The 22585-nt window shown below is 41.0% G+C and overlaps 2 protein-coding genes and 1 pseudogene across 4 annotated transcripts in view; 2 read left to right on the top strand and 1 right to left on the bottom strand.

The window, feature by feature from the left end:
- BBOF1 (basal body orientation factor 1) overlaps nt 1-22585 on the top strand; it is a 31305-nt gene that overhangs the window by 3885 nt on the left and 4835 nt on the right. For both annotated transcript variants that reach the window (XM_084792104.1, XM_084792103.1), the window contains exons 3-10: nt 1155-1220; nt 2553-2696; nt 11881-11961; nt 13901-13971; nt 15945-16089; nt 17800-18293; nt 19206-19307; nt 22222-22296. In XM_084792104.1, the coding sequence (XP_084648230.1) occupies nt 1155-1220; nt 2553-2696; nt 11881-11961; nt 13901-13971; nt 15945-16089; nt 17800-18293; nt 19206-19307; nt 22222-22296 (1178 nt within the window). The remainder of the gene's footprint in view (nt 1-1154; nt 1221-2552; nt 2697-11880; nt 11962-13900; nt 13972-15944; nt 16090-17799; nt 18294-19205; nt 19308-22221; nt 22297-22585) is intronic.
- On the bottom strand, nt 3487-4422 carry LOC311603897 (large ribosomal subunit protein uL15-like; annotated as a pseudogene). Its single transcript has one exon. The product of its transcript is annotated as a large ribosomal subunit protein uL15-like (transcript).
- Nucleotides 7696-9134, top strand: LOC311603199 (E3 ubiquitin-protein ligase RNF113A). The gene has a single exon (XM_084792134.1). It carries the CDS (start codon nt 7889-7891, stop codon nt 8900-8902), a length of 1014 nt encoding a protein of 337 aa, XP_084648260.1. The 5' UTR covers nt 7696-7888; the 3' UTR covers nt 8903-9134.

Here is a 22585-nt window from a genome sequence, read left to right as displayed (position 1 = left end):
TTAAATCCAGTACTCCCAGGAGGCGTGTGCATTCTGTGTGTTAGAGACTAACCTAGTATTCTACGTATCCAATTCAGGACAGCCAGTGCTACAAAGAAAAACCCTGTCTCTACCCCCCACAACACCCCTCCTCAAAACATAAAACAATAATCAGGTACACATATTTATGGACAATTGTATAGCTTTCAATAAACCATGTAACATGCTCCAGTGTAGCAAACCTCCAGGATATGTTAAGTGAGATAGGCCAGTCACAAGAGGTCAAATGCTGCATGTTCAAGTCCAACTCCCATAAAGTAGAAAGTGACTGCCAGAGGCAGAGAAGACAAAAAGGAAAATTGCGAAATGAAAAATTCTAGAGCTTTTTTGTATAACAGCATAAATGTATTTAGCACCACTAACCTGTACACTTAAAAATGTTTGACAGAGCTGGGGATGGTGGCGTGTGCCTGTAATCTGCACTCTGGGAGGCAGAGACAAGAAGATATCTGTGAGTTTCAGGCCAGCCTGGTCTACAAAGTGAGTCCACGACAGCCAAGGCTACACAGAGAAACCCTGTAATGAAAAACCAAAAACAAACAAAAATGGTTGACACAGTACATTTATTTATTTATTTATTTTTGGTTTTTTGAGACAGGGTCTCTCTCTCTCTGTGTTAGCCTTGGCTGTCCAGGACTCGCTTTGTAGACCAGGCTGGCCTTGAACTCACATCGATCTCCCTGCCTCTACCTCCCAAGTGCTGGGATTAAAGGCGTGTGCCACCACGCCTGGCCTGACAGAGTAAATTTCATGCAAATGTGTGTGTGTTTTCCTGAGTGTGTGTATGTGTGTGTGTGTGTGTGCATCACGTGTGTGCAGGAGCCTGCACAGATATCAGAAGACATCAGATCCCCTGGAATTAGATTTATAAGCAGTGTGGGTGGCCATGTAGGTAGGAATTGAACCTGGGTCCTCTGCAAAAGCAGTAAATTGTTGAGCCATCTCTCCAGTCCAATGTTGTATTTTTTACAACAACAAAAATCCTATCCCCTCCTGATTCACTGTATTTCCTGGCTCACTTGCTTTGGTATTATATAAAATAATAAAGCATATGAATAGAACTAGGACACAGACATTTCTACATCTTCCTTACTCTCACATTTTATCTTTTACAGATAGAAAAACTGAAACAGCAATTGGTTGAAACAAAGGAAAAAGCCAAAGAAGAAAAGGAAAAATTGGTGAGTATCTGCCTATACTAATAATGTACTTACTAGAGAATCAGATTTCTAGTGAGTTTGGTTATTTTATATCAAATAAAAATAAGTGGAATTTATGGCTCAGTGGTAGAGTGTTGGTTTGCCTGGTATCCACAAGGCCCTAGAACTGATCCGAGGTCCTTAACAGAAAACAAATTAAAAACCATGCACTTGTTTGTACAAATGTTCAAAAGTAGCATACTGTGGACGCATGTGACACGCACCAGCTACTACAAAGGATAAAGTAGGAGTCCTATTTGACACCTAGAAATTTAGATGTTCTCAAGGCCAGTATTCTGGGCAATGCAGCAAGATCTTGTTCCTGAACCCTCCATAAGATACTGAGTTCCACAATCAGTGCTACTTGGCGTTCTGACGCAGGGGTATAGGACTGGGCTGTGTGCTCAAGATCAGACTCCGGCTTCTGCTGTCGGCAGGGTTCTACCTTATGTTACACACTCACACTCAAATCAGGGTTTTTATTTTGATTATAATATACCTTTATCCTTACCAAGAGTTTTGTTTTTAAATGACATCAGTATGATTACCTCATTACTTAGGCTTACTACAGTAACAATCTCAGAATACTGATACCACCATTAGTAGATTACTAGAAAGAGTTAAAAATAATTTGGAAGTTGATTTTCCTCCTAAATACATACTGATAAAGATCTTTGATCAAAATGCAAAAATCTTTCCTCCCTGTGGTGATGAGGGTGACGGCAGGGCTTCAAGCATGCTGTTCCCCAAATTCAACACCACAATTTTAAAACTAAGTAAAACCAGATATGGTGGCTCATTCCTGCAATTCTAGCCTTCAGGAGGTTGAGGCAGGAGGATTGCTGAGAGTTCAAGGCCAGCCTAGGCTACATAGTGAGTTCAAGGGCAGGGTAGTAAGAAGTTAAGGAAGTTCAAGGGAAGCTAAGACTCTGTATTAAAAATTATATGAAACTCCTTTCTGTAAGATTGTGTTGCCAACTACATACAAAATCTTTGAGTTTTAGAGGTGTCTTCCTTGGTTTGGGTCCTATCTATTTGTTACTAGGCATTGAACTCAGGGAGGGATTCATATACTAACCACACGTCTACTCACTGAGCCTCACAAACAAAAAAACTTCCTGAGTTTGTTTCTTATTTAAGGCTGTTGGCATCATTGTACAGAAATTAAAATTTTATGCAAAAATTATAGCTTTATGCAAAATAAAGATGGATGCATCTTTCAAGAAGATATGCAAATGGCTCAAGCCTCACATAAAGCAGCGCTCTTTGGGACACTAGTTTTTCCTAACTCATTTACTTCTTTTTTGAATACAGGAACAAAGGTATACTTTGCAAATAAATGAGTTGGAGGGACAGTTTCATCAAAAAGCCAAAGAAATTGGCATGATTCAGACAGAGCTAAAGACAATAAAACAATTTCAGAAGAGAAAAATCCAAGTGGAAAAAGAATTAGAAGACGTAAGTTTCTGTTTCTTTTATTTTTAAAAAAAGATTTATGTATGTGCATGTTTTGCCTGCATTATGTGAGTATGCTGTATTTTTTAAAAATTATCTGTATTACCTGTAGGCCTGGTTAGTAATCAGTTAAGACACAGACACTTATTAACCTGGGGCAGAGCAGATATCAATCCCCTAAACTACTTTTCATAGTGGGGCTTCAAGCATGGGATCCCTGCCTCAATCCCACGCCATCTGCTTCTACTAACTTCTATCAAGCCACCTCCCATCCATAATCCCATATACTTGTTCATGTTCTTTATCTGAGCTGGATTCTCCATCCACGCTGCCAGCCATGTTGTTTGTCCTCCAGCTATCTCATGGCTGCCTTCCTCTCTTCACTTCAGGTCTCTCTCCTTTCTCCTCCTGGTGGCAGTCCTTCTTTTTTCCAGAATTTCTCTCTGTCCTAGCCCCACCTAGCTCCTTTGCCCTGCCCAGGTGGGATGGCTTTTTATTAAGCAAAAGGTAAGTCACAGGACAGTAAGCAGTAATTAGCATCAAAATACATCAGACCATCCTCCAATATCTCTCCTTTTCTGTCTAAATAAAAAAGGCCATTTTTAAATATACAGTAAGTACAATTACGAAAAATTATAAAAACCAATAGGTAAGACTTACACATATACTTTTTAATCAAAATGTATTTGGCAACCTTGTAGAAAATATTATCTATTCCATCTTGGTAAGTCTAAAGTTTTGAACCTAATTCAACAGCTATTAAAGCTCAAATCAATCAACCTAAAAGTATCTATCTAGACTTAGAAGTATCTTTTAATTTTTTTTTTTTTAAATGTTAGCATTTAATTAACCTCCTCAGGCAGCTTTAAGCCACCAGGACACAGGCACCTCCAACACCCTCAATCTTCTCTTCAGCTCTTCTGCTAAAGAATTTGGCCTTCACCATGGCTGGCTGCTTAGGGAGCTTGCCCTTCCCCAGAACTTTGTAGTATCCCGATCGCACAACATCAATGATGGGAGCAACTCCCGGTCTTGTTTTTTACAGCATTGACCCGTGTCTGCTCACTGACCAGTGTCCACAGCTTATCCAGGTTGACAGTTGGGCAGAAGCTCTGGTTCCTCTTTAAGTGGTAATGCCTCATATCAACTTTCCCAAAGTAACCCGGGTGATATTTGTCAAAGTTGATCCTGTGGTGGTGCATGCCTCCAGCATTCCCGCGGCCCCCACGGTGCTTGCAGTGCTTACCGATGCGGCCCTGCCTGTGGCTTACGTGGCCCTGGAGTTTTCGGGTCTCCCTCAGTCTGGATGGCATGGCGGCAGCAGAAAGGAAAGAGGGAGATCTTTTAAATTTTTAAACAACTAAGCTTAATTTTAAATTTAACTATCTGGTCTTTAACTCCATCAGAGACTTGAGAAAGAATAAATTTAACCACCTGAGTAAAAGGGAAGTGCAGGTTAGCAGTTTTTAAAATGAAAAAATGACAGAGACAGTTTACTGTCTGACCAGTCACCTATAACTCTATAACGTTGGAGCATCATCTTTAGCCTTTTGGCCCAGTCTGACAGACATATTTGTGAGGCAGGAACCATTGAGGACTTGTTTACCCTAACTTGGCAGAGTCAGGCCGTCGACTCTGTCTGCATCTAAGCTTGTTCATTTTTGGCAGAATTTTGTCTTGGGAGAAACGAGGACATTTTTATCCAGTGGCTGTTTTGTTACACTTAAAGCCATCTCTACAAGGAGGTTTTTTAATGTTCATCTTTTTTGTGTTAGGCTGGGTACTGCCAGGAGTTAACTTGTCTTATTGTCAAAGAATCTTTAAAACCATAAAAATATTTTTTAAATGTCATATTTTGTAGGTCTCTGAGGTTTTTGAAGACTTTATCTAATATTTTACTATATCTATCTATAGAATCATATTTGTTAAACCTGGCATGTATATTTTTATACTTAGATCAACAATTTACTTGTGTTATTTAATTATCTTAAACAGCCTATAATAGCAACCATGTATGAATTGAGCTGTATATGTACAATACTTCATATTAGAGTAGAAATATAATGTGTGAAGAACAATACCAAATTTGAATTTTATTTTAATGTATCAAAATTAAACCTACTTTGTATCAATATATAAAATTTTATATCAATGATTCAAAATTAACTCTATTTGTGAATAACAATTAAGGCCTCAAGTTGAGGAGTAGAGTTAATAATGACTGATATCTGCCCTGCCCCAGGTTAACCAAGACTATTTTAAAATATAACAAGTGTCTGTGTATTAATTGATTACTAGCCGGGCCTACAATGCTGCATGCATTCCTGGTGTTGAGGGCAGAAAAGGATGCTAGGTCCCTTGGAACTAGATTTAACTGAAGGTTGTGAGCCTCCACATAGTGCTGGGAACTAAACCTGGGTCCTTGGTAAAAGCAGTAAGTGTTCTTAACCTCTAAATCATCTCTCTAGTCTGTCTTTAAAGGAGATTGGATTAACAATTTAACTCCTGCAAAAAAAAAAAAAGTCTTCATGTTTATTCATGTGAGACACCAGGGCATTTTAGAGAGAAGAAAGTAAAATGTCTTGTTTTTGTTTTTCCAGACAAGATTTCTCTGTGTACCCCTGGCTGTCCTGGAACTCTCTCTGTAGACCAGGCTGGCCTTGAACTCAGAGATCTGCCTGTCTCTGCTTCTTCAGAGGGACACCACTCCTGGCTGTCTTTTTCTATATGTATGTGTGGAGTATATCCATGTGTAGATCAGAGGAGGACATCTGTAGAGTCAATTCTTTCTTTCTATCATGTTCCAGATATCAAGATCAGGTGGTCAGGCTTGGAGGCAAACACCCTTATCTGCTGAGCCAGTTCACCCACCTGAAAATGTTCTTTTTCTAGGCATTGATTTCTTTGTAAACTTGGCAAAGCTCACCCAGCACACCTCCCCATGTTAGTCAGCAGTTAAACCTTTGATTTGAATAAAAGTAAACACCAGTTCTTAGCAATTATCAGTGGGAAGATAGCAGAGTTCAACAGGAAACTATGTTCAGGATGATGAGCAATTTTAGGAAAATTAGAAGGCTGTCGGGTGGATGAATGGAGTAAGAAAGACAAGTTTCCAGAAAGGCCTGTCTCCATACTATTTGCGGATTTCCATGGTATAGCTAGTGATAGAGCCATCTGAAAGCTTGATTAAAGCTTAAGATTTGTCACATGCTGTGCAGGTGTTGCCAGTGATTGGTGGGCAGCCTCAGCATGATTCACCTGGGACCTCAGTTGTTGTATGTCAGTGGATGACGTGGAAACTGAATATTTAAAGAATTCAAGAGCTGTGCAGAAGCTATCTTTGGGGGGGGGGCAAGGCTGTCCCCAGGGCTTCAAGCATGCTGTGAAATCACTCTACTAGTGCCCTGTATCTCCTGTATCTACTAGTGCCTGTATCCCCAGTGGCTTTTTTCATGCAAGTGGCATAGCAACATATCTGCCATCGTTTATTATTTGGAGCCAAGTCTTTAAATTTGGTCCACATTCTAGGGGTGGAAATTAGGTTCCACCATTTGAAGATAGTGTCAAAGAACTGTAAGCCTATTTTAAAACCACACACCCTTATTGCCCTAAGTATACATGGCTGCAGTAGGAATATATGTTTATTTTGGTTGCTTGAGATTCCAGCCTGTTATATAACGGCTGGCCAGGAACTTTCTGTAGACCCAGGCTGACCTCATACTTGAAACAGCACCTCTGCCTCAGTCTCCCAAGTGCTAGGATTATAGGCATAAGCTTCCCTGACTTAAGTTTGTTTTTATCCCTTTTTTCCAAAGACTTTATTTTTATGTTTATTGGCATCAGGGGTGGGTATATGTGTGTGCATGCACTGGCAGAGGCCAGAATAGGTGTTGGATCATCTGAAGCTGGAGTGAAAGGCAGTTGTTAGCCAACTAATGTGGGTGCTGGGAACTGAACTCTAGTCCTGTGCAAGAGCGATACATGCTCTTAACTGCTGAACCATCTCTCCAAGCCCCATCTTAATTTTATTTTGAGGAGGGGCTAGCTCAGAGCTCCTAATCCTCCTGCTTCTGCCTCCCAAGTGCTGGGGTTATAGGAATGCTTCGACATCCCATATGGAATCTTTAAAAAATATCAGTTCTGATGATGTTCTTATTCACTTCTCTCAAGAATCTTCCATAATATTTCTCAGCTGGTAAACAGCATATTGTTTAGATGGCTTAGTGTATAAGTTAAGACTCTACACATAGCAAATTTTAATCTTTTATAACACTACACTTACACCAATACACAGACTTTTATCCCTTTAATCTTAGCTAAATTGGATATTCACCTAACTCTGAAGTCTTCTTTATTTTCTGTGTTGGTGCTTGAACTCAGAGCCCTGGGTATGCTTGACAAGCGATCTACAACAGAGGAACACTCCCAGCTTTTGTCTTTTTTGCTTTGTTCAGAATATTTCCTTCATTATTAATAAATATCTATCTGATAGATCTCTATCCATTAAAATTTCCCCTAGCAGCTGCGCTTGGTGGTGCATACCCGTAATCTCAGCACTCGGGAGGCAGAGGCAGGCAGATCTCTGTGTGTTCGAGGCCAGCCTGGTCTACAAAGTCCAGGCCAGCCAGAGCTACACAGAGAAAAACCCTATCTTGGAAAACCACACACACACACACACACATACACACACACGCACACACACACACACACACACACACACACACACACATTCTCTCTCTCTCTCTCTCTCTCTCTCTCTCTCTCTCTCTCTCTCTCTCCCTCCCTCCCTCCCTCCCTCCCTCCCCTTCCCCCAGCCTTTAAAGGGTTACTTACCTTAAATGCACTTTCTCCTCGAGGCTTTCCCTCAGAGGTCTAATTAACGATTCCTTGTACCTTTCAATGGGATTTGGTACACAACACATCTTGATTTACCTTCTCTTCCCTACTAGATAGTAAATTCTTTGAGGCGAGAATTTTGTATTCGTTGAAATACAAGAACCACACAGCAATACTTTACTAAAGACCTAGAGGGCGTCTTTTTCTTAAACCTTTACGGGCTGAGTGGCGCATGCGCCCTGACGTTCTTGGCGCCAGCAGCGAACACAGAGCCAGCGCCACTCAGTAGTGACGTAGAATCCCGCGCCACCGTTCACGCCGCAGCTGCTGCCAGCCGTTTTGTCGCTCCGGGGTCGAAGATGGCTGAACAAGTTTCTCAGGGAAAGTCGGCGGACCAGGTGTGTACCTTCCTCTTCAAAAAGCCCGGACGAAAAGGGAATGCTGGCCGCCGGAAGCGTCCAGCGTGCAACCGGGACTCCGGGGAAAGCGGAAGCAGTAGTGACGAGGGCTGCACGGTGGTGCGACCAGAGAAGAAGCGGGCCGCTCACAACCCACTGATCCAAAAGACGAGCGGCAGCGGTAAACAGAAGGCGGCCTACCATGATCTGAGCAGCGAGGAAGAGGAGAAAACGGAGAATGAGAGTTTGGGCGTGGTCTACAAGTCTACGCGCTCGGCGAAACCGGTAGGGCCCGAGGATATGGGGGCGACAGCAGTCTATGAGCTGGACACAGAGAAGGAGCGAGACGCGCAGGCCATCTTTGAGCGCAGCCAGAAAATCCAGGAGGAGCTGAGAGGCAAGGAGGATGACAAAATCTATCGTGGAATTAACAATTATCAGAAATACATGAAGCCCAAGGATACGTCCATGGGCAATGCCTCCTCTGGCATGGTGAGGAAGGGCCCCATCCGAGCCCCCGAACATCTACGTGCCACCGTGCGCTGGGATTACCAGCCTGACATCTGTAAGGACTACAAGGAAACTGGCTTCTGTGGTTTTGGAGACAGCTGCAAATTCCTCCATGACCGTTCAGATTACAAGCACGGATGGCAGATAGAACGGGAGCTTGATGAGGGCCGTTACGGTGTGTATGAAGACGAAAACTACGAGGTAGAAAGTGATGATGAGGAAATACCTTTCAAATGTTTCATCTGTCGCCAAACTTTCAAAAATCCTGTTGTCACCAAGTGTAAACATTATTTCTGCGAGACCTGTGCCCTGCAGCATTTCCGCACCACTCCACGTTGCTATGTTTGTGAACAACAAACCCATGGGGTTTTCAATCCTGCGAAAGAACTGATTGCGAAACTGGAGAAGTATCGAACAGCAGAGGGTGGTGCTTCCAACACCCCAGAAGACCCTGATGGGGTCTAAGTGCCATTAGGTTTTCCATAATTGTCAAAGTACTTTTTGTTTTGGTCACCTCGGAAACCAAAGCAACCGTAATGGAAGGGATTACGTTTCTAGGAAGAATATCTAAGTTTGTTTTATATGACAGTGCTGCAGATGGAATCAATACAGTTAACTTACGGAACTCTCAGACTGCCTGGCCATCTGTGTATAGTTAAACGATCTAAGGCAAAATAAAGAACTAGTTCATACTCTAGTGCCCTGAGTGATTTTTCTTAAAGAACAATATCGCCACCTATTGGAGAAGTAGATTTCAGACCTTTCAAAGAGGGCTGTGGTGAACACTTCAAGGACAAAGTTACTGCCTTACTAGAAAAGGGGGAGGGGGCAGTTCTGTGGAATCCCAAGTATAGAAGAAATGAGGCAGATATGATGGCCCTGTATTCTTAAACTTGTGATGTATACATTAGGTAAGAGCTTATTTGTATAGAATTAATTGTGCAACTTGAGTCTAAATACATTTAGCTTACACAAAGAATTCAAGTCATGAATCTTAAAGGAAAAAAAAAATGAAAGCCAGATTATTGTGTGTGTTGTGTGTATGCATATGGTGTATGTGTGAGCACTCTGCCTTTGTGCAGTTAGGGGGTCAGTCAGAGGACAACTGCGTGGAGTTATCCCTATCCATTTTCATTTATTTATTCATTATTTATTTATGTTGTTTGAGTGCTTCATGCCCACCAGAAGAGGGAATCAGATTCCATTACAGATGGTTGTGAGCCACCATGTGGTTGCTGGGGTTCTCTAGAAGAGCACCCAGTGCTCCTCACTGTCAATCCATCTCTCCAGCTCCTCCACCTGCCCCTTGTTTGTGTTTTTGAGACAAAGTCTTTCTGTGTCTCAGACTGACCTGCAACACCGTATGTATTCCAGGCAGGTCTCAAATTTGGTTTTTTTTGTTGTTTTGTTTATTTACCTTAAGCTTTCTACTGCTGGGATTATACGTGTGAGTCACTATTCTCAGCCACTAATTTTCACCTTAACTTACTTGTGTGTGCTGTGTGTGTATGTGTAGAAGCCAGAAGAGAGTCAGTTTTTCCTTCCACTCTGTGGGTCCTGTGCACCATTATCCATTGAGCCACTAATTATCTTTTGAAAGATTTATTGATATATAGGTTTTAGGGGGAGTCAAATGATATATCGAAAATCTATCTCCAGACACTAGGATGGGGAATATTTGTACCATACATGAACTGATACATTGACATTAATTTTGAGAAGGTGACAAAATATGCCATTTCAAAAATTAAATGTGAACAATAAAAAGAACATCTGAAAGAATAATAAAAATGGCTGGGCTGTGGTGACGCACACCTTTAATCCCAGCATTTGGGAGACAGATTGCTGTGAGTTCGAGGCCAGCCTGGTCTACAAAGTGAGTCCAGGACAGCCAAGGCTACACAGAGAAACCCTGTCTCGACCCCCCCCCCATAATAAAAATGGAGATTTAGTATATTAGAACAGATTATAATATAGAAAGTTAAATAATAGGTGAAAGTAATGTTATGCTGTTAAATATTTACTATGCTATACAATTTACCTGTATTGTTTACATCTTATACCTTTCTCATTGTGATAAAATACGTGAGACAAAAGCGATTTAAGGGAAATTTTGGCTCACAGTTTGAGTACAGCCCATCATGATGGGGATGTCATGGCCTCAAGAATGTGAAACAACTGGTCACACACACAACTAGGAAGCAAAGAATGATAAATGCTGACACTCTGTTTGCTTTCCCCTCTTATTCAGTCCTGAGCCCCAAACTATTGAATAGTGCTGCCTACATTCAGGCTGGCTCTTTCCTCTTTAGATGAACCTTTCTATTTTAAAAAGATTATAAAGTATATCTGTGTTTAGAGGCCAGACAAGCATGTGAGATCGCTTGGAGCTGGACTTACAGGCAGTTGTAAGCCACCAAACATGGGTGCTCGGAATCAAACCTCTGGAAGAACATTAAACGTTCTTAACCACTTAGCCACCTTGCCAGTCCCTGAGCTTTTCTAAAAAATACCTTCATAGACAGTGTTTCCATGTTTTTTTGTAGGGGTAGAATTGGGGGGTTTTTGCTTAAAATTTTTTTTTCTGTGCACACGTGTTTTTCCTACATGTATGTCTTTATACCCTGTGCATGCCTGGTGCCGTTGGAAGTCAAAAGAGACTGTTAGATCCCTTGAAACATGAGTTAAGGATGCTTGTGAGCCACCATGTCGGTGCTGAGGAAGGAATGAACTCTGGCCCTTTATGAGAGCAAGAAGTATCCTTAAATGATGAGTCCTCTTCCCAAACCACTATTCCCTTTTATATTTGGCAGACTGTATAGTCTGGTCCCTAAAGTTCCTTCCTATTTAAGAATTTTATTGTTTTGTCATTCCATATTTCATAACACTTAAGAGAATATATCTGCATGACCACGTTACTCAAAAAGACTCTTTAAGAAATTCAGTACCTGTGGGGCACGTTGGTGCACACCTGTAATCCCAGCATTCAGGGAAGCAGAGGCCAGTCTATCCTACAAAGTGAGTCCAGGACAGCCAAGGCTACACAGAGAAACCCTATCTCGAAAAACAAAACAAAACAAAAAAAGGATGACTCTGGGCTAGAGAGATGACTCAGTGGTTAAGAGCACTGTCTGTTCTTCCAGAGGTCCTAAGTTCAGTTCCCAGCATCCACATGGTGGCTCACAACCATCTATAATGGGATCTGATATCTTCTTCTGGTGTACAAATGTACACGAAGACAGAGCACTCATATACATAAAATACTTAAATAAAAATGTTTTTTAAAAAACCCTCAGTACTAATCTAGTAAATGTATAGACAGTTAATGAAAATGTGCTATGGAATATTGATTTTGTGTTTATTTTCAAGATTATATGATAGAAAATATATCTTCAGAATTGTCTTTCAATTTTTCCTTTAAACTTTTTTTTTTCTTTTTTTAGCTGAAAGAAAATTTAAGGAACTCAGAGAAAAAACATCAGGAGACTCTTAGAAGACTAGAAGGCAGATTTTTTGAAGAAAAGGTATAGAATATTAATGTTAAGAAATGCTTTGGTTTTTTGGTTTAGGTTTTGGTTTTTCAAGACAGGGTTTCTCTGTGTAGCCTTGGCTGTCCTGGACTCACTCTGTAGACCAGGCTGGCCTCGAACTCACAGCGATCTGCTTGTCTCTGCCTCCCGAGTGCTGGGATTAAAGGTGTGCGCCACAACTGCCCAACTAGAAATGCTTTGTTTACTAGAACAAAAGTATATTTATATGCATTCTGAGTATTCCAGCATTCCATTTGGTATCTTCCTAGAAAATATTATCAAGGGGCTGGGGAGATGGCTCAGAAGTTAAGAGTACTGACTGCTCTTCTAGAGGTCCTGAGTTCAATTCCCACCAACCACATGGTGGCTCACAGCCATCTATAATGTGATCTGATGCCCTCTTCTGGCTTTCAGGTATACATGAAGGTGGAGCACTGTATACTTAATAATAAATAAATAAATAAATCTTAAAAAAAAGAAAATGTTATCAAGTAGCCTGCACATTCCCCAATTTTATACAGAGAAACCCTGCCTTGAAAAACCAAAAACCAAAAACCAAAAAAAAAAACAAAACAAAAAAAAAGAAAGCAATTTTGGTTCAGAAAAAAAAAAAAAAAAAAAAAAAAAAAAGAAAGAAAAACCAAAAAACAAATATGCCCCAATTTTAAAATAGTGACTTTCATCTTGTTTCATTTAGCAAAAGCCATGGCTCCAGCTCTGCTTTCCAAGGTAGATGTCGCTCTGTTTGCTCTATGTACATGCCATTGTTCTAGCTTGCTTTTCTGTTGTGTTAATCACCATGACCAAAAGCAGTTTGGGGAGGAAAGGGTTTATTTCAGTTTACAACTCCCAGGTCACAATCCAACATTGAGAGAAGTGAGGGCAAGAACCTAGAGTCAGAAACTGAAACAGAGACCATGGAAGACGACTGTTTACCAGCTTGCTGCCAGGCTCAGGTTCTGCTCCCTTTCTTATTCAGCCCAGCCCCATAGGGAGCTCAGCCTTCCTACATGAGTTAGCAATCAAGAAAATGCCCTACAGACATGAGCACAGGTCAGTCAGTTGGATGGAGGCAGTTTTTCAGTTGATCCCCTGGAACTGGAGTTACAGACAGTTGTGAGCTGTCATGTTGGGTGCTGGGAATTGAACCCCCATCCTCTGGAAGAGCAGCCGGTGCTCTTAATCACTGAGCCTTCCCTCCAACCCATACTATCCTTTTTGCCAGCTCTTTCCCTCACTAGTACTTAAGAAGTCTTTGTATGGTCACGTGAAGAGTATTTTTTCTTTATTATTTATATAGTATTCTACATGCATGTATACCTACATGCCAAAAGAAGGCACTAGATCTCATTATAGATGGTTGTGAGCCACCATATGGTTGCTGAGAATTGAACTCAGGACCTTTGGAAGAGCAGACAGTGCTCTTAGCCTCTGAGACATCCAGCCCCCAGGAATACTTTTCAAATCTATGTATTTAATGTTATGTGTGTATGTGTGTGTGTGCCTGAATATATACATGTGCACCTTGTGCATGCAGGAACCTATGGAAAAGGTGTCAGATCCCCCGGAACTGAGTTACAGATGGTTGTGATGTGATGTGGTGTGATGTGGGTGCTGGGAACTGAACCCAGTCCAGTGCAAGAGGCATCTCTCCAGCCCCGGAACCAAGTATTCTGTCTAATGCTAAAGTAATTACTCTGTGATATGAATTATTTGTTGTTAGAAGTATAGTTTTACCCAGCACTTAGGAGGCAGAGGCAGGCAGATCGCTGTGAGTTTAAGGCCAGCCTGATCTACAAAGTGAGTCTAGAACAGCCAAGGCTACATATAGAGAAACTCTGTCTCAAAACAACAACAACAAAAACAAAAACAAAAAACAAACAAACAAAAGAAGTATAGCTTTGTATTAAAACATCCCGCATTTTATTTTTAGCACCGCCTGGAGCAAGAGGCTGAGAAGAGGATAGTCATGCTGGCAGAGCGAGCCCACCATGAAGCTGTGGTGTAAGAGACTGCTGCCTTTGTCATGTAGTCTTACTTGTTTGCTGTCTATTTTATTTTTAGCTTATCTTCCTCTGTCTTTTGGCAAGTTTTCTTTAATTCTTGTCTACCCTTATTCTCTTTTTGTTCCCTTTCCTTCACCTTCCCCCCTTTCTGTAACAACATGATGTGGTAGCAGTATCATACTCTCTGAAGAGGCTACTCTTTGACGTTAGACCCTGGCTACATACATGCGCTGATTAACCATTAGAAAATTTATTTTTTGCCAGGCATAGTGGTGCACACCCTTAATCCCAGCATGCTGGAAGCAGAGGCAGGTGTATCTCTGTGAATTCAAGGCCAGCCTGGTCTATAAAATGAGTCCAGGACAGCCAGGACTACAAGAGAAATCTTGTCTCAAAAAACAAAAAGCAAAAAATTATATTTTAATTATTGTATTTAGGTAGGTATGTATATTTGAGGGTACACTAGTGCCACAGTGTGAGTGCAGAGGTCAGATAACTTGAAGGAAGTCAGTTCTCTGTTCTACCATGTGGGTTCCAGGGATAGAACTCAGGTCATTAGGCTTGGTGGCAAGTGCCTTACCCATTGAGCCATCTCACTGGCCCTGTTGGAAGAATTCTTAATTTCCTTAAGAATAAATTTCACGGAAAAAAAATAGGCCATCCAGGCATGGTGATAGACACTTCCCAGTGCTTGGGCTGGAGAGATAGCTAAAAGATTAAGAGCACTGGCTGCTCTTCCAAAGGGTTCTAAGTTCCATTCCCAGAAACCACATGGTGGCTCACAACCATCAATAATGAGATCTAGTGCCTTCTTCTGGCCTGCAGGTGTACATGCAGCTGTCTGCATACATAATAAATAAATATGTTTAAAAAATAAGCCCAGTGCTTAGGAGGCTGAGGGAGCAGGTTCACCAGTTCTAGGCCAACCTAGACTATATAGGACCATAATAGCAACTTTGCAGGATTGTTGGAAGATATATTTGTTAACACAGGAACCCCAGGTCTCAGTGGTTTGTCTCTTGTTAATGTAACAATCTAATCTGGCAGCTTTCCTCAGATGGTGACTTGGGAACTTGGGCTGCTTCCATCTTCTCCCTCTGTCACCTTAGAGCTAGTTCTTTAGGTCCAGGCATACAGTATGAATGGAAGAAGACATGCGAAACTGGTGCCACACGCCTGTGTTCCGGGTGCTGGAGACTGAGAACCCAGACTTGCATCTCCATTCCACCGCTGAGCTACACCCCCCGCCCTCTTTTTACTTTTTGAAACCGAGTCTCACTAAATTCCAAGGCCATTGTACATGCTATGTAGCCCAAGTAGGCCATGAACTTATTATGATCCTCCTGCCTCAGTTTCCTGAATAGCTATGATTAAAGGTGTGCCACTATTCCTAGCTTTTTTTTTTTTTTTTTAAGAGAAAGGGTCTTGCTGTATAGCTTAAGTTGGCAACCAATTTGTGCCATCATAAGCAGGTAACTCACAGTTTTTCCACTTTACTGATGAGGAAGAACTTAGTCATAAGGTCTCCATCCACCCATTGAGTAGTTAATTGTATGTTAAATAGTGGTAGTGTCATGTGTTCAGCCCTCCCCCAACCTGGGTTCTGGGGCTTAAACCCAGGCACTTGCACATGCTAAGCAAGTATTCTCTCACTGAACTACACACCCAGCCTGGTAGTGGTCAGTGTAATGTTTGGATAAATACTGTTTCTCTTAGAAGTATTTAAAGCGTAGGCATAAGCCAGGCACGGTGATGCCTGCATTTAACTCTAGCACTCCAAAGGCAGCAGGTGGATGGATGTCTGTGATTTTGAGGCCAGTCAGGTTTAGAGTGACCCTGACTTAGACTCCCCCCCTGCCCACCCCCCCCCCCCCCCCCGCACTCCACCATACCAACTCCCACACCCAACCCCACCCTTGTCACAAGAAACTTAAAACTTAAATATATATTTAAAAAATATATATCTTTCAGGCAATTGGATACTGCTGGGAGAAATGTTTTCAAAGAGAATGTTTATCTTCACAAGGCACTTGCATACCACCTCAAGGAAGCTGAGGCTCAACAGAAAAACTCCAAGAAGTTGCAAGAAAGTCATTCCTGCCTTTTACATCAAAAGGTTCCTACTCCCATTTCCCGCCCCCCCCCTCGTTCTAGGATTGTGTTGGGAAATACCAAGAACTGAACATAATTTCCCTCTATCCTGATAATTGTCTTACCTGAAAGATTAATTACTAAATGACTTTAAAGAAACATGAGGCATGACTTTACAAATATATATTAAAAAAAGAGAGAGAAACCCTGTCTCAAAAAACCAAAACCAAACAAACAAAAAACAAAACCCTGTCTCGAAAAACCAAAAAAAAAAGTCATTTTGCTTTCTTTTTTTTTTTTAATAAAGATTTATTTATTTATCATATATACAGTGTTTTGCCTGCATGTACACCAGAAGAGGCACCAGATATCATTATAGCTGGTTATGATCCACCATGTAGTTGCTGGGAATTGAACTCAGGACCTTTGGAAGAGCAGCCAGTGCTCTTAACCTCTGAGCCATTTCTCCAGCCCCTATTTTTAATTTTGTTTTTAAGAGAGGGTTTCTCTGTATAGCCTTGGCAGTCCTGGACTCATTTTGTAGACCAGGCTGGCCTCGAACTCATAGCCATCCACCTGCATCTGCCTCCTGAGTGTTGAGATTACAGACATGCACCACTGTGCCAGGCTCACGCCACTGTGCCAGGCTTGCTTTGTTTTTTGTTTGACCTTAAATCATCTAGGAGTTGGTTTGGCTGTAACAGACCTGGCATTAGTGGCATTGAGATATAAACGTTTAGTCTTTTACCTAAAGGATGCTTAAAGGAAAGTAATCCAGATCGGGACTGTCTTCATTAATTCTCTGTAACATATAGCTAATAGCTTTGACATTTTTTGAAGGTTTATTTTTTGTGTGTATGAGTGTTTTGTCTGTATGCATGTCTGTGCACCATGTGTATGCAGTACCTGTGGAGGCCAAAAGAGGATTTTGGATCCCCTGGTTGAGAGTCATCATGTGGGTGCTGGGATCTAAACCTAGCTCCTCTGTAAGAAAAGCAAGTGCTCTTAACTGCTGAGACATCTCTCCAGCTCTTGCTTTAAACTTTATTTATGTATTTATTTAGCTTTAGTGTTTATATATGGCATCTTATGGCCGGGGTGGCTGATAGAGATCTAAGGGTCTCAGGGTTACTCAAACAGGAAGGAAAGATGAGAAAAAACAAAAACAAACCCCGTAGCTCCTTTACAAATCTTCCCAGGTGTTCTATTTCTATGTACAGCTCAGCTGGGTGGTGGTGGTGGCGGCACACGCCTTTAATCCCATCATTCAGGAGGCAGAGCAGGTGAGTCTTTGAGTTCCAGGCCTGCTTATTCTACAGAGTGAGTGCCAGGACAGCTAGGGCTACACAGAGAAACCCTGTCTCTAAAAACAAATAAATAAACAAACCCACTTATATCACAACCTGACATTGCTGAACTGCAGGGGATCATTATAGACTTGGTAGTGGGCTTTTTTTAAAAAAAGTTTTATTGATTTTGATAATATAAAATATATAACCTTGTAAGAATTATAGAGGAAATTGAACGTTTCCTAATTAGTAAAATCAGTGAATTGCCTTCATAAGCCTAGTCAAGGACCCAAAGATGCTTGCTACTTTTTCTGTCCACAGAGATATCAAAATAATTGCTTTAGCCTGACATGAAGCTCAGATCCCCTTGGGTAACAGAAATTATTGAGAGACTTTAGTTCTAGAATATTTTAAGGGAAAAAAATCTTCCTTTCTTGCTTTTTTAGGAAATCAATGAGCTGTTGATTAAGGAAAAGATTATGCAACTCACCCAGCAGAGATCACAAATCCAAACTCTTCAGAAGAAGGTGGTAAGCTTGGAGGATGCTCTGACTTACATGACCACAGAGTTTGAGGCTGAAGTTTTGAAACTGCAGCAAAAGGCAACGATAGAGAACCAGGCGGGCCAGGTCGAGATTGACAAGCTGCAGCAGCTTCTTCAGATGAAGGACAGGGAAATGAACCGAGTAAAGAAGCTGGCTAAGAACATACTGGACGAGAGGACAGAAGTGGAACAGTTCTTTCTAGATGCCCTGTACCAAGTGAAGGAACAGATTCTGCTCAGCAGGAAGCATTATAAGCAGATAGCACAAGCTGCTTTCAATTTCAAAATGAGAGCGGCATGTGCGGGAAGAACAGAATACCCCAAAATCAGGACCTTTGATGGCAAAGAGCACAGTACCAACAGTGTGAAACAGGATCTCATGGAGGCTGCGAAATGGTACTAACGCTGCGATGTGTTGTCTTTTTGTGTTCTTGCTTTTATATCCTTTAAAAAAATAAGAGCTCAGCAGGTTGTGGTGGCTCAAGCCTGTAGTCCTAGCACAGGACAGACACAAAGCCTGTCTCAACGTGTCTTCCTTCTTCTAAAAAAAAAACAAATTCAGATTGTGGCATAGATTCTTAGACGTTACCTGACTCTGTAACTCCTGTGCATGGCATAGTAAGACTTGGTATGCACTCTTAGTAGCCGTCTCCACTTATCTCATAAAGGACTTTGTTTAGGTGACTGTTTTACCATGAGATGTCATTGTATTGTCTCTTACTTTATCTTAGTTCTTATGAACTGGAAATTTGTTGAAAGGTCTTGATTAGATTCAGGCTAAACATTTTTAAGCATACTTTTTCAGATATGGTGTCCCTTTACTATTATAAGATAAAATTAACTAGTAACCACAACAAACTATATAATTAAAAGAAACAATATAATTCTTTATGATTGTCATGCAGAAATGTTCTGAGGGTTGGAGGGCATTCACTAGTGCCCTCTACATCACTGTATTAACCAAAAGTCTCAAAATTTTCAAAATATTTAGAGATTTACTTGTACTATGAAAAAGTGGAATGTCTGTGGCAATTTAGTCTGTAAGGTTTCTCTGTAGCACTTTGCTGTCAGGAGTCTGCCCACTATAAACTGCAGTTCAGATCATAGTACAGGCTGGTGTTTCTCATTTCATCTTATGAGGACAGAACATTTTGGATTGGCTAGCATGCTGCTGATCTTTTTCAGATTTTATGGTTTTGTAATGTGTAGTTTGGTTTGAAACCATTATATAACATACTTTGTATTTTTTAAAAGAAGGTAAGTTTACTTTGCTTACATTTTAAATATTTTTTCTTTGAAATTCTTCAGGCCAAGTACTCAAAAAGATGTGGATATTGGAGATTTGACCTGGGAGCAAAAGGAAAAAGTCTTAAGATTGCTCTTTGCAAAAATGAATGGTTTTGCTGATAGGTAATTCTCCCCCCCTCTTTTTTTTTTTTGTCATGAAATGTCAGGTTGTCAAACCTGGAAGCCACATAGAAACAATGACTGTATTGTTATTGAGAATTAAAGGAAATACATTAAAGGCCTTAGCTACTTGCTTAGCTGTTGCAACTCTTAGGGACAAAGATTGGGAGAAGAATGAACATGGAAGTAAAAGGAGACCTGGAGGAGGCAGAGGCTGGTGGATCTCTGTGAGTTCGAGGCCAGCCTGGTCTACAAAGCGAGTCCAGGACAGCCAAGGCTACACAGAGAGACCCTGTCTCAAAAAACAAACAAAAAAAAAAAAAAAAAAAAAAAAAAAAAAAGAGAGAGAGAGACCTGGAAAAGCGATAAAGAAAATAAATCTCAGGTATTTAAGGCAATGCTTCTTAAGGCTCATGATTGGCTGAATGTGCCACCTTCAGGGAAACTTAACAACGTTGAGCTTGCGTTGGTTTGCAAAGATGAGCAAATAATTTTAGGCTCATTTATTTTGTAGCAGAGTTCAGATTGGCTTCTAGCCAACTATGTCACAGAGGCTAGCCTTGAACTCCTGATCTGCCTCTACCTCCCAATTAAGAATAATAATTAGGGACTTGGTAAAAATGCATGGCTGACTATATACAACTGTGAATTCAACAGTAGAGTATTTTGTAATTGACCTAAGTCAGACAAGTATAATCAGTAAACAGCTAATATAAATGACTTAGCCATTACCTAGGCACTATTAGTGGTTTACTAAAGATTTTTTCAGGTGTAACTATTAGAGTTTTAATGTTTCCATCATTTGAATAGGTTTATGCTGATTTCATGAGAGCTTGAAGTCAAGGTTAGGAGTGGCATATGTGACTTTCTTGGGAAGTCAACATGTGATACCATTTTTTTCTTCTTTTTGGGTATTTGTTTGTTTTCAGTTTTTCAAGACAGTGTTTCTCTGTGTAGTCCTGGCTGTCCTGAACTCACTTTGTAGACCAGGCTGGCCTCGAACTCACAGAGATCCTCCTGTCTTTGCTTCCCTGAGTGCTGGGATTACTGGTGTACGCCACTGCGCCTGGCTGATATTCTTTACCTCTATAAACTCATTCAGAAAAGTGAATCAATTACTTTCCTGTGTATTAACCCTATATATTCTGAAGCATACTGGGCCTGTCTCCATTGTTTACCTTTCCTGTGTCCTGAGAGCCCTTTATGTGTCTGTGTTACGGGTGCACATGTGCATGTGGTACCTTGCAGATGCCAGAAGACATCTGGAGTCTCCCTCTACAGTGTTCTACCTTCTCTGTTCCTGTGACCTTAGAAATTAGCTCAGCTTTTCCTTTGCTAGAAGTTTACTGACCTTCACAACAAAGGCCTTCACACCTTTATAGACTCCCTCTTATCTCCAGAGAGGGAAGTAGGAGGATCCAGCACGCAGGGGCACCCATGGGACTGCAGGCAGCTCTCCCATCTCAGAAGAACCAAAAAGCCATTTCGCTTGACATAAATTCTTTGTGGTTCCTGTTATTTTAAGTTTAGTGTCCAGGATCTGCCTGTCTCCTCCTCCATGTCTTCCTGCTTTTACAGCAAGCACTCTTACCCAGATTAATGCTCCTAGGTCCATGAGGTTCTTCTGTGGCTTCTGTGGCTTCTCTGGGTGTTTTGATCAGTTCTCTCATTCAGCCTTGCTGTCCACTATTAATAACTGTTCCTGAGTGCTGGGGTGATGTTTTTATACACTGTGTAAAGATTATTCAAATTTCTGTACCAGCAGAGAGCTGAGTACAGGCCAGATTTTATTGTTACTCTCTGGCTACATCATATTTTATAAACACTCCTTTCAAGACACTTTCTGGTTGGTACAATAAAGAGCTGAATGACCAATAGCAAAGGCAAGAAAGGGAGGCAGGACTTCTGGCAGAGATAGGACTCCTGCAAAAAGAAAGAGGCATGAAAAGATTCACCTATGAGAGAGGCAGAGGAAGAAACAGGGAGATGGAACTGAGAAGAGATAAGGAATCCTGTGGCAAAACAAATTTAAGCATAGGCTATAAGAACTCGTTGGGGGCTGGAGAGATTGGCTCAGAGGGTAAGAGCACTGGCTGCTCTTCCAAAGGTCCTGAGTTCAATTCCCAGCAACCACATGGTGGTTCATCTATAATGTGATCTAATTCCCTCTTCTGGTGTGCAGGCCTACATGTAGGCAGAGCACTGTATACATAATAAATAAATAAATCTTAAAAAAAAAAAAAGCCAGGTGGTGGTAGTACACGTCTTTAATCCCAGGACAAACAAACAAATAACTCCAAAAAAAAAACCAAAAAAACAGTAAGCTAAGGCTTAAAGGTATTATAAATAAATATAGGTCTCCATGTTGTTACTCAGAGCTGGGCAGACATAGAAAGTCCATATAATTACACATAAGTACTTTGTTTATTATTGTCTCCATAAATACTTTTTTCTTTTTTTCCTTCTTCTCTCTTTCTTTTTTTTTTTTTTTTTTTTAAAGTTTTTCAAGACAGAGTCTCTCTGTGTAGTCCTGGCTGTCCTGGACTCACTTTGTAGACCAGGCTGGCCTCAAACTCACAGCGAGCTGCCTGCCTCTGCCTCCTGAGTGCTGGGATTAAAGGCGTGTGTCACCATGCCCAGCTCTTTTTGTTTTTTTCAAGACTGGGTTTCTTTGTATAGCCTTGGCTGTCCTGGATCTCCCTTTGAAGTACTTGGTTCTTGAACTAAACATATTTGAGCTTTAAGCAGTTATATTTGATTACTTAGTATATCACATCTATGTGTATATAACTACTTCTGAAAACAGAAACCCTACCCAGCTGAAATTTGACATTTTTTTTTATTTGACAACATTTTAAGGGTAGGAAGGCACAAAGAGACATTGCCTCATTTGTTTATTGATGTTTATCCACCACAGGAAATACAGTCGGAGTTCTAATCCTCCTGTTCCAGACCACATTGTTCCTGGCAGTGAAGAAATGAAAGAAACTGGGTAAGATTTCTCCTGCCGGAATTATGAATAAGATCCTAATCCCAGCCAGGCATGGTGGTGCACACCTTTAATCCCAAGCAGGATGCAGAGGCAGGTAGATCTCTGTGAGTTTGAGGCCAGCCTGGTCTCGACAAAGTGAGTCCAGGACAGCCAAGCCAAAGCTGTTACATAGAAAGATCCTATCTTGAAAAACCAAAAAAAAAAAAAAAAAAAAAAAAAAAGAGCCTGATCCTAGTGTCCTTTGTGGATATTTATAGCTCAAGTTAAGTGAGAATGATATAACAAGTCT

The sequence above is a fragment of the Acomys minous genome (assembly GCF_964271855.1).
Source record: "Acomys minous genome assembly, chromosome: 8".
NCBI lineage: Eukaryota > Metazoa > Chordata > Mammalia > Rodentia > Muridae > Acomys > Acomys minous.
This window is presented reverse-complemented; position numbering and strand designations above follow the sequence as displayed.

Coding starts and splice junctions, on each gene's coding strand:
- LOC311603199 (XM_084792134.1), top strand. CDS start 7,889: ATGGCTGAACAAGTTTCTCAGGGAAAGTCGGCGGACCAGGTGTGTACC.